Source organism: Opisthorchis viverrini, assembly GCF_000715545.1.
Source record: "Opisthorchis viverrini unplaced genomic scaffold opera_v5_295, whole genome shotgun sequence".
Classification (NCBI taxonomy): Eukaryota; Metazoa; Platyhelminthes; class Trematoda; order Opisthorchiida; family Opisthorchiidae; genus Opisthorchis; species Opisthorchis viverrini.
The window spans coordinates 420,482-432,073 of record NW_008751952.1 but is presented as its reverse complement, the minus strand read 5'-3'; the positions used below and the strand labels follow the sequence as shown (position 1 = coordinate 432,073).

Here is an 11,592-nt window from a genome sequence, read left to right as displayed (position 1 = left end):
CATACCGGAATGTTCGTGGTTCCAATCTAACCCCGATATCTCGATTGCTCCTGTCTAGACTTGGGCACCCTGGTAGAAACTCAGCAGTCGTGATTCCTTCGGGCGGAATGGCAGCCAGACACCGAAATCACTTTGCAGTCACACGGTTTTTTACTAACATACTATTCGATTGCAGAATCATTATCGTCAAAATAAAGCAGCAGGACAAGAACCCAAAACAGAGAAACCAGTAACGCGATTCAGCTTGAATCACTATATAGAGGAATATGTTCACTCGGGATGGACGAACACACCGGGAACAGGTAGGAGGGTGTTAGAAAAATATGTAGAAATTTGGAACATCAAACGGATCAACTAAGAAGGGAAGCTAATGCTTCAAACAACTTGAGCATATCTTCTCTGTGGAGTTCTATACCTGAAATTGCAAAATATGAGTTGGACTCAATGGAATACTCACAGTTGGTATCAAAATAGCAGAATTCTGCTCTAGCCTTTGTTCGTCTCACTGCGGCCTCGAAGGCCTGACCAAATAAGCTTCAAAAATTAATTAATGGTGAAAGTTTAGGCTTACTTTCGGTCGTCATCCCCATGGAGTGGAGGTATACCGATTAGGGTGATATTCTCTTCATCTGCACGACTATCGACACAAAAAATCAGGGGCATTTGTACAACACGACGCTCCCGACCCTGTAGCGATGAGCAACCATTAGTTGTGAAAAGAACCGAACACAGTAGGACATACCAGCTTGGGTCTTAAAGCTGCCTTCGCCATCAAGATGTATTTGGAGAGGATGCTCAAGGAAAGTGTGTTGCGTAGAGCGATAGAGACTAAAGAACTCTGAAAACAAGCAGACACCGTGAACTGTATTGGCATTACCTGTAATGGTTCATTCGCTGTGAAAACAAGTCAGGTTTCATTTTGGTTCATTTTGCGTTTTGTGTTGCTGCGATGGCTTGTTTACATGGAACTACATTATCACATTGGTCAGTGACAAACATAATCACTCCCATCTATCCGACTTACAAATCACGTGGTAGTGTGCGAGAGAAATGTGACCAAAATCGTGTCCGTACATTGGATGTAAAATTGAGGCTGTGTCCAGAAAACCTAATGGGCGAACTTACTTGCTTACTATCGCCCAAGACGGAACCAATTATCTTCAAAGGAATTGCAGTGGTTGTTCAACTGTTTTGTTTCACCTATAAGGAGTGCTTAACACGCTTAAGTCAGCTATTACCAGCTTCTTAGATATACCCTGCCCCTTCTGTAGAAGAACACGCTAGTGAGGAAACTTCTAGTGTCCCGACTGAATCCAAGAGCCTCTCTTCACAAAAACCTAAAGGTAACAGGCTATTCTATCTGATACACCATCTGATCCATCCAGGACTTTTTGTTGTTGTTAATCCCATAAAAATGTTGATGAAGCCCGTTTAGAAGAAATCGGAATGACTGGGTTGCGGTACTTGTGTTTATTTGTGTCCAGCAAGAAACTCACCTTACGTAGATACGCGTAGAGGAATGGTCCGAAGGCAACAACCTCGTCGGTGTCGATGAGATTTCGAACCTGGCTGGCCAAACTCTGCAGATGAGCTTGGGCTCGAGTGATTTCATTGTCGAGGGACGGGAGAGACCAGCTGGGAAATGTAAAGATAAGGGAAGTTTAAAGGAAGGCAATCTTTGGATGGTTTCATTGGGGCATGCCACAGCTTCGAGCAAACACATTATTTCTGGCTGACGTTCGTTCGCTGACAAACTATACCGTTGCAGTAGTCTGGCTGACGGAAAGCCCGTTTTGGTTCAGGGGAATACAGATTTCCGAAACAAACGGCCTTCATGGAGAACGGCTCTAGTAGTGTTAAAAGGGGGTATCGTTGATTCAGAAGAGTCATCTAAGAGACCGGCGACGTGATATTATGATTCTCTTCCTAAGGTCTCCTGGGCAAAACTACCGTTTCTGTCCACAAAAACCAACACAACAATTCTCAACAAACAAAACCTCGAAATGCACAGCAGACTTCCATTTCAGTGCACAGCTACTCGCGATCCATTCAGAGATGTTTGGTGCACGGTCTTTTCTGGAAAGATACGTTGTTGATTAAACATTCACTTTCTGAAACACGAAATTAGCAGTTCAACGCGAGGTTGATGCACCATTGTTATGTCACCCACTGGAGCCAGGCGAACCCGGCGATCAGTACTGTATGTCTAGCCATAAGACCTCTCCGTTTCTACACAGATCTATCACTTTCTTGCAGGTTCGCTGCACCTCGGCATGCGCACCGCACTCACGGACACCCACCCCAGTCCATCTAGTTGCCTATTCTCACCCAAATGGTGTGCAACACAATCGAGATAAAGGCACTGGTTCTAACGAGAACAAACACACGCGCTAGATGTATATCTGCGTGTACCGACCACTAGGAGGTGAACGCTCAGTTACCCATGGGCTTAATTTTAGCCGGCCAGCCAGACACGATTAGTAGAAAGAGCTATTTGGTTGCTATTGGGATGACACTCTTCACCTTAAAACCAGAGATATTTTCTGGCTCCAAAGTTAGCGAAATCAACCACAAAGAGGAAGCACCAGTGGCAGTGCACCTAGCCATTTTATTGGATATATAAGCCGGATACTACAAAAAACATACGATATCAACAGCACGATCTACGTCATTCTTTTATACCAGCGGCTTTCATGATTTAGAGATGCATCCTGAAATTTGAAAAGTCGCAATGTGCGTCCAAGCTAGACAAGGTAGAAAAGTTAAGATAAAGTAATCTATAGATTAAAGTGGTAAAAGATTATATTTACCAACACAATATACAAACAAATGGAAATCTGAGTTCCCTTCGCCCCACCTGAATGATGAATTGGAACATGTACACATGTGATCTTTTCGCGTCTTTTAGTCGGAAATTTCAATAAGTCGTGCTTTTTGCCTGCTATTCTCTCCGTCCGTTTCCATCCTCTGCAAAGAAGAAAACGGGTTCTTATCTAGAAAGCTAGATGACCTTGGTAGCTGAGCGTCATGAGCAGGGTCCGAGTATCTGACTGTTAAAACACCAGCTGAACCCAGGTGAAGACAATTAAGATGGCCACCTTATGTCAGACAGACATGAATGTTTTAAAAGTGGTACACGGCGGAGTGAGGGCAGACACTGGGTAAGGGGAGGATGCATAGCGATTCATTTTACCTCACACAACCTGCCTGTGTATTTCCTCCCCCGTAGTTAAAAGAATGAGTGAGAACAAGACTTTCACACAAATTATGGCGCGACGAAGAAACAAACGACTTACCAGGACAATGTGTCCAAAGCCCGCTGGAAGTTCACACTGGGGTCGCCGTCTCCCTGCAACAAATAGTGAACATACGTATGTAGTTGCTTTGTGATTCAGGTGCACCTTAATATCAGGGAGCGAAAGAGTTTGATTCAGGAATATGAGGAATTATGTGCCCCCGCTGTCTTTTCTGTCAATGTCAATGAAGTACCGACGCTTCGCTGTCAATTCCCAAAGTGGGTACATAAGGACTTTACCCGATCATGTCCCTCAAAACTTCGAGTTACAAACCGGTTGTCATGACACAGGGTGACAATGTTTCGAAGTGAAACTTGGACTTTGGAGAGTATATTCAGCTCATGCTTTCATCCATTCACGTTTGATATTTTTATTTTGATGAGAATGTTGGTGACACGGGATGTCTGGTGAGCTTGTAAATTTGATTGCAAACGTTCCTTTACCAGCCGAGGTGGCTTGTCAGTTTGGGACAAGTAGAAATTTAACAATGCTTGGTTGTGCAGGCCAACGGCTCCATCACTAACGGTTGCCACAGCCCGATTCCAGGTAGCCTGGTTGTAAGTGGGCACGGCTTTACTACCGTCCATGTAGGACCGCCGTCTAACCATCCTTAGAGAATTGAATGCTAAGGATCAAATCACCAAAATTGTATGAGTATTGAAGCCAACAATAAGAAAGTAAGACTCTAACCAGGAACTCAAAGAATCTACCAGATAAGAGTGCACGAAACAACGTAAGATCGCAACTGCAAACCAAGTTATTTGTAACTAGCTCACCAAAGCTTGTGGAGCACAAAGCAAGGAGTCAGAACAATGATCAACACGAGCTTGGGCTTGTTTGCTCTGAATACCACAGAGATCCGGTAGAATTCTTTCAGGACACATTTTTACAGCCTATTTGTTACAAGAAAACGTTAAATTAAAAATGATGTGGTTAATTTTATGTCTTTATAAACCGGCCGAAATAACCCTCGCCCGATGAATGTTACCCTAATAGATGAGCTTTGTGAAAAGAGACGAGTAGACCAGTACCAGGGACCAGGTTTTCCGGGCAATATCCATATGGAATGAGTGCCGCCTAGAAACATAATTGACAGATTCGAAAGATTTCTGACTTTCGGTCTGTGAATGAACTAAACAGAATAGTAAATTCTCCCTATAGAGAATTTTTCACGCCAAATAAAGATTCCTGTAGTCTCAGTTTTTCGTTAGAGACACTTTAGAGGAAACCTATGCTCGGCGAAGAATCAACTTATGCAAATGGTACTCGTTCTGGGCGAGATGGTTCCGTGGTTAAATCGCGAAATTACTGACCGGAAAGTCCGTGGCTTGAACCCGACCTTTACATCTCGACTTCCCCTGTCTAGGCTTGGCCAACCTGACAGTATCTCAGCAATCGTGCTTCCTTCGGGTGGCATGGCAGCCAGGCACCGAAAGGGTGCTACGATTTTTTTCTTACTATGGACATTCAAACTGCTCAAGCATGACCCACAGCGATAACGATCAGCGGTTAAGGTGAGAAGCTAATGGACGGAATATCCATAGTTTGGGCCTACTTCTGGCTTTTGACAGTCCCTGTATATACTTGGGTAGAGTGGAAAAATCTCAGCTCACTTAGTTCCTTCAGGTTGTATGCCAACCATGTGCCGGAAGGGTTTCGCAGCTGAGTGATTTGCTATGAGCAGACCTGACGGATCAGACTGACAGGACAACCTCACAGTCTATGGCAGGTTTCCACTCCGCAATGAATAAATAAGGTGGGAGACCCATACCCGACCTAAGTTAAACGACTCGCCCCAACCCAGTACCAATCAACAATGGGCTTCATTAATTAGTGAGTTGCACTACAGATAACATCTGGTCAGGAGCTAAAAAGTATAGTCAAGAAGCATAGTATTAGGCAGATGTTGTCTCGATTCGTTCCATTTGTTGGGTACTGTTATCCCGGATAAGTCGCGGTAGTTGAAAAATGGACAAAGCGTACAATATAAGATAGCCGCATCCTTTCAGTGCTGCGCGAACGTGGTGAAAACTGAATCACAAAAATCCATAGGGACGTAAGCTTTCGCGGAGTCACAGGTATAGCTCACGACTGACAATTATAAGTTTGGAGAAACCATCAGCAACGAGGCAGACCGATGGATGGCATTCAAAATTAGCCCTCAACAAGTTGACTGACTGCAAGGGCATTATTTTAAATACATCTGGGACACTCTGACTACGCTTTGCACGAATGCGTTTCGTGCTTCCGAATACGACATTCCGGTTGAATACCTCCCGGAAAATCGACTCGGAACACATCACCGCCAAAGGAGAACTACACGAGTTGAAATGTCGGTACAAAGCTTTTTCCACGTAACTTATTTCCACAGTCGAAGACAGAATTTCAGCGAACCGTAGCATTTGTTTACGCAATACCTCACGCTGTTCTGCAGACTAATGCTTCCAGTACATCAATAGATACCTTGCATCCCAATTAATGGTCACAGATGACATTATCAAAACTTCCGTCGGCTCGGTTGCACCTTGTTTGTCTATTCAACAACCGATACTGTTGAAAGGCTCGGATTACCAAAGTAAGCACTGTATTCGAGTTTGGAGCAAACACAGTCTGTGCACGGACATCAAGTTGGCTGTTGTACCGTCTTGTGTAGCACGTGGCAGCGAAAAATGAACGCTCTAACAACCACACATTAAAATGTTCACTTGCAAAAACCCCTCAGTAATTAGCAGTAGGATTTTAAACGTGCCAGGTTTAATGGATTTGACAGCAGCCTGATGCACAACCAACAAAACTGCTCAATTAACCTACTTTCAAAAGGCAATGGGATAAGAAACAAACACCGAAGAATTGCTAAATAACGATCTGCGGTCTGGAAATTCTGGTGAAACCGACTTCTAGCTATTGTGCCAGGGTTGAAGATCTGTATGAACAGAAACAGTTGATTTACTTACGTGACACTCCAAAGCAGACAACGTGAGGAATACAGCATCAATGGCTGAAACTGGTGTCCGATAACCCAACTGGACAGTGAAGGAGGGTAGAAATAGGTCGCGCCTGCTCAACCTGGAAAGTGAATTAAATGAAGTGTTGGTAATATATCGAAATAATAGTAGGTCGGGTGAGTTTATTGGTTGTCCGACTCGATGAACAGATCAAGTCATCCGGTCAGCCACTAACAAATGAGGCGTGAAAATGGCTTATTAGTTACTGCTTAGTGTATAGTTACCCATGTGGTGCAGAAACGAAACACTAAACTCCCTTGTAGCTGAGATGAAATGTTGCTACATTTGATTGAGTGCACTTCGTATGGTTGATGAGAGAAGAGTATAGGATTGATGCCTACAGCATGGCCGGTAATCACAAAAGATTGGTTATTCTCTAAAGAAAGCTTTCGTGAAAAAGTCTATGGTGAACGACTGATGACTCCTTTTTAACGGAAAGTCATGGATTCGGCGCAAAATTCTGAGGCTACACAAGGCCTTTCTACACGGTTTGGAAAGCCAGTCTGAAGACCTGAAAACTTCTCTAATTTCCATCCCAATCGAACCTAGTACAAAAATGATGGAGCAGACGGAAATCAAAACTCACCCAAATTTTTCGCCATATTGTAGAAAGAGGGAATTGAGACTTTCTCTGACTGTGCTGGTCATGGTGGAATACCGTTGCAGACATTCGCGCCGCGGGAGGCTGGTGAAGGAAAGTGAGAGAACCGATAAACCGCAAGGAATCCAGAAATACAAATCATTTAGGACTCGGATCGTCTCAACAACTTATGGGTGGGGGATAAGGCACGCAGAACGCAAGAAGGAAAGTGTCAAGGATCACATGAGTGGAAGGAAATCAAGAAGCCTTTACACCAGCGGTTACCAAAATTGATAGGTCTATTGGTCTATCACATCTCTTTCTTCGTTTTGGTGATTTTTGACTGAATGGCGGCACGAAAGCCACTTTAGGATTCGAGTAGGCTATTATGTACAGACCATACAGACGGCGGCTAATTGCCAAGTTGTATGCGGTCTTTAGATAAAATAATGAATATTGAAATGAGATAATCGTTCATCTGTGACACCCTGTCGTGGCCTAGCTGCCATACCACCCGAAGGAAGCACGAGGGCTGGAATATTGTCAGGTTGCCCAAGCCTAGACAGGAAAAGTCGAGAGGCAGAGGTCGGACTCAAAACACGGAACTTCCGGTTGGTAAATTCGCGTTCTAAAGACTAGGCAATCTCCCCCTCCCTTCAGATAAAATACTGCAATAGGTATGGTGCTTCAAATCACAGCTTCTAAAACACGCCTACATGTTAGTGAGCACTTGCTGACCCTAACAGCATGCAGGTAAGCCACGCAGAGACCACTTATGGTTGATCAGTTCAAGTCGTGTCTACAGAGGTGAGCGACGAGGGTAAGGTTGTATAGATAAAAAGCATGTTTAGAGGTCCTCAGCCACCTCGGGACCAAATGTGGCTGCAAAGCGGTTAGTAAGTGCCCTTAGTTGCTGGCGAAATATATTTGGAGTTTAATTGGGGAACTAATAGTACCACTATCAAAGCAGTGAGATTATGCAGTATAGCAAGATACTTTAATCAAACGGATAACCATCCCAAGACCCTCGTACCACTTGATTTCGGAAAAAACATCAAAGCAGTTAATTTCATCCAACTGCTCACTGTTTCCCCAATTTCTGTGCAGATAGTTTTATCGCCTAATTGTCTGGCTTTGATAAATTTGTATCTCGACGGTGAGCGACAATCAGTCTAGTTAGTAGATCCTTGTTCGGGTATCAGGTGAAACTAAACGCATCATCAAGCAGTGATCATGTTCACTTGTTCAGATGTGGTCATTCAAGCGAGTACAGCATCCGCCGATAGAGCAACACTGAAAAGCTCACCTCGATTGTCAAATGACTTGGGTCGGTATGTCGCTGAGGAGAGCACTGCTGGTGATCTTCAACAAGAACAAAAGGTGAGTTCCCGAATTTGGTGTTGATTCGAACAAATGTGTCACAGCAGAATGACTGTTTAAACCGCAGTGACGTAGTGCAAATCCAACAAATCTTGAAGCTGCTTGCAAGCGGACATAGTTTTTGGGTGTTAAATACACATGTGATATGTCGGTTGCGTGGAGTGGTAAATTTTTCTGATGAGACAAAAATACTCTGAACAGTTGTAACCAACGTGATTACCCTCGGCCATATAGCATTTGTGAGAGCAAAAGAGAGCCGCGGGTGGGCGACCTGATTTTCTGACTAAAAGCTGGGGTAGCGCAGAGAGTAAGTGTGTGTTGGTTCAGTCAACTTGGTCCTGACACAATGTACGGTCCAGGGAGATCGGATGCAAGAACAGCCAGTTAGGTGGCCTGAATGACCACCAAATAGACAATCTTCAACTAAGAATATTTAGAAACCACGAGGATAATGACCGGATTAAGTTCGTGTCAGCGCCTGCTCCACACGGTTGGACTTGAGTGTAACTTATATACTTTTGTGCGGAGATCAAAGGTACCTCTCATGCGACCCACATAGTCTTCGGAACATTCGCAAAAATAAGGATGAATCGCCACGGATAATTTTCAGACGGGTACCTTGTCCGATCGCATTGCCACGATACTCCTGAGATGGCGCGTGACGAATTCACAAGAAGAATCGCCGATGAGCAACAAACGTCTTACGAAGATTGCGGGTCGTGGTTGGAAGTAAGCAGCCCTCTTTCCGTAAGACGTAACCTATTTCAGTAAGTTCATTCTCTAAAAGTTCTGAAGTAACCATCGTCCGTGCTCGATGAACTAGTGTTCGTGGTAGGTTCCTGCCCTGACAGATACAAAACCACAAAAATTCGTAAAATATCCACTTTAAGTAGCCTTTAAATAGATCACCAGCTGCAACATACCGACAATCTGTCCAGTGAGACGCGCCTAGGGGAAGTGGGAAGTTCTCCCCGTTTTCCGTTTTTCAGCTCTACTGTGAAGAACAGGACAGTGTTTTCCGGTACAATTTTTCTTATCTCAAAAGGGTAAGTACTGTGTGTGATGTAAAGTTGACAGGATTAACCGTGTTGCACACCACCTGGCTTACCCGATATGCACAAGAAACTCTTGCATTTTCTTTTGCCCACCTTCAGTAAAAAGTTTGAACTTTGAAGCGGTGACCATGCTGGTTTCTAACGTTTCCTTCAAACTCCAGTGCTTGTATAACCATAGAGCCAATTCGTCTTCCAGCACGATCTCAACTTTAGCCTTCCCCTCTTCTGTTACACTAGAAGCGGTATTGGCACGGTTGCCTGCATGGCCGAGCCGACTGACGTGGCTTTGTAGATAGTCCAGCTGATCCACGTAGTGCTCCCGATTGATCAAATTGGTCAACAATTGTGAAGTCTGACCAACGATGGCATACCTATGGATTGAACAAGATTAGCAACATTGACTGCCAGATGATTGATGTACAGGAGGACCGGCCACTGCTTTGGATAGCGATCGTTAGCATTAATCTTGCCATTTCCTCCAAAAAAGAGCTACAATATTCCTGTTGTTAATCAGTCACTACTAATTAGTAACAGCTGTGCTGCCAACGGGGTCAAACCTACATGCTCGTACATGTTTCATGACGGTACCATCAGGATAAACTAAACTCAAGCAGCTAATCAGCGGAAAACTGTTCAAAAGCATCCACCAAATTTCAGAACATGAGATACTTGCCACAGTAAACAGTTCGTTTCTTGAGAAAGCCTCCAAGTTAAGTCAAACAGTACGACCGCAGACGACACAGTATGGTACGAAAAGCTTTCATAATCCAACAAAATGTCCTGACGCCTCCTAGCCCATTTACGCCGCTCGATCCGCTTTTCTATGGCCTCAGCATCCGTTCGCCGTCGTTCGCCCTCTTCTTCCTCGCTGTCACCAGACGACTCTTCATCTGTCTGAAGCGCAAGTCAATCAGGAAATGCTCGCCTACTGAAAACTGTTGAAAAACATCCTCAAACTTCGGCACATCTGAAGTGTCTTCATTGAGGCAAATTAACTTTATCTGACGTTGATTGTAGAAATTATTAATATGAATCGGTCGATGGCTGAGGGTGTTCAGTGAGAAAATATGGACATACCTATCGCATATATAAAATATTGTAGCGGTATCAGGCTCCAAAACTTCCAGAACATCGAAGTTAGCACCACAGTTGAGTAGGACTATGTCGTGATACTGTAGGGGTGAACATTCAAATGGACGAAATACAACTCACGGCATCCTTGTTCTTTGTGTAGAAATTGCAAAGCTCCCGCTTGTCACTGACAACCAACAAGGTGTACAGTACTTCGCGGCTGACAAACAGCTCCTGATTTGTAAGATTTTACGGCGATAAGTAAACCAGAACACGAATAACATACCTTCAAAATTCGCCAGGCGCATAACCCATCAATGTCTGGCAAAACAAAGACAAGCACACGCTGCGAGTGAATGGTAGATAGTGTTTAATAAACAATATGATATTAACCTTTCCCACGACTTCGTGATAAAATTCTGACCGCGCATCCCTTACAATTACCATTGCGGATGCATGAGGGCGCGAGTGCCGAACGACGAAGCTCTCAGGAAAGGTATAATCTTACCTGAAAAAGGGGAAGGAGAGGGAACAATGAAGACGAATACAAAAATTGCCTATATTTCTATAAATTCATTTGTAAAATATCAGCTCCGGAAAAGTACCTGCTTTTAAAAGAAACGCGGAAAAAAATTCTAGCCGTCCTCGCTTGCGCTCGAATAAAGCACATCAAAACACTAAACAGACAGAGAAGGATCTAGAATGCTCAAAAGGGAAGTGGATCTCACTGGATGTAAGCTGCGGCGACTTCCAGCGCCATAATTACTGAAATCTCAGACCCTTCGGGTAGATGACTGTCAGTAAGGTCAATGAGATTGAGTGGCTAGATCTCATATAAGCAATCAGTTGTGGTACGGTGTAAAGGATAAAATCGTGCTGTCAGCTATGGCAGAAGTGTGAGGAGAGTAAAATTTTCCATTTCGTTCTCTGCATTCACGGACTATGCCAGCCTGTCACAATCAACAAAGTCGAGTCCTTGGGTCGTTCGCTTTTAACAAATCCCATCGAAAAAACCCTACTGTCCGCCGTTTTTTTCAGCCAGAACAAGACGTCGGAGGCTCAAAGCGGATTACTTCGGGGAAAACCAGACTCAGTCGGGATATCCGAAAAAAACCAATCCCCAGAACTGTAATATAATAAGACGCAAGGGAGTATCACTAGACAACTTGGGCCGAGAATCCAGAACAGCAAAATTCTGTCGTATA

The 11,592-nt window shown here is 44.1% G+C and overlaps 1 protein-coding gene across 1 annotated transcript; it reads right to left on the bottom strand.

Annotated features, from left to right (window-relative positions):
- Positions 1–350: 350 nt before the first annotated feature.
- On the bottom strand, positions 351–10,834 carry T265_09664 (hypothetical protein; the record flags this gene model as incomplete). The annotated part of the gene is made up of 12 exons (XM_009175814.1): positions 351–415; positions 458–534; positions 572–687; positions 743–877; positions 1,497–1,635; positions 3,297–3,349; positions 6,251–6,362; positions 9,370–9,687; positions 10,394–10,488; positions 10,529–10,621; positions 10,674–10,733; positions 10,781–10,834. The coding sequence occupies 12 exons, from the start codon at positions 10,832–10,834 to the stop codon at positions 351–353; spliced, it is 1,317 nt and encodes a 438-aa protein (XP_009174078.1).
- Positions 10,835–11,592: the final 758 nt, after the last annotated feature.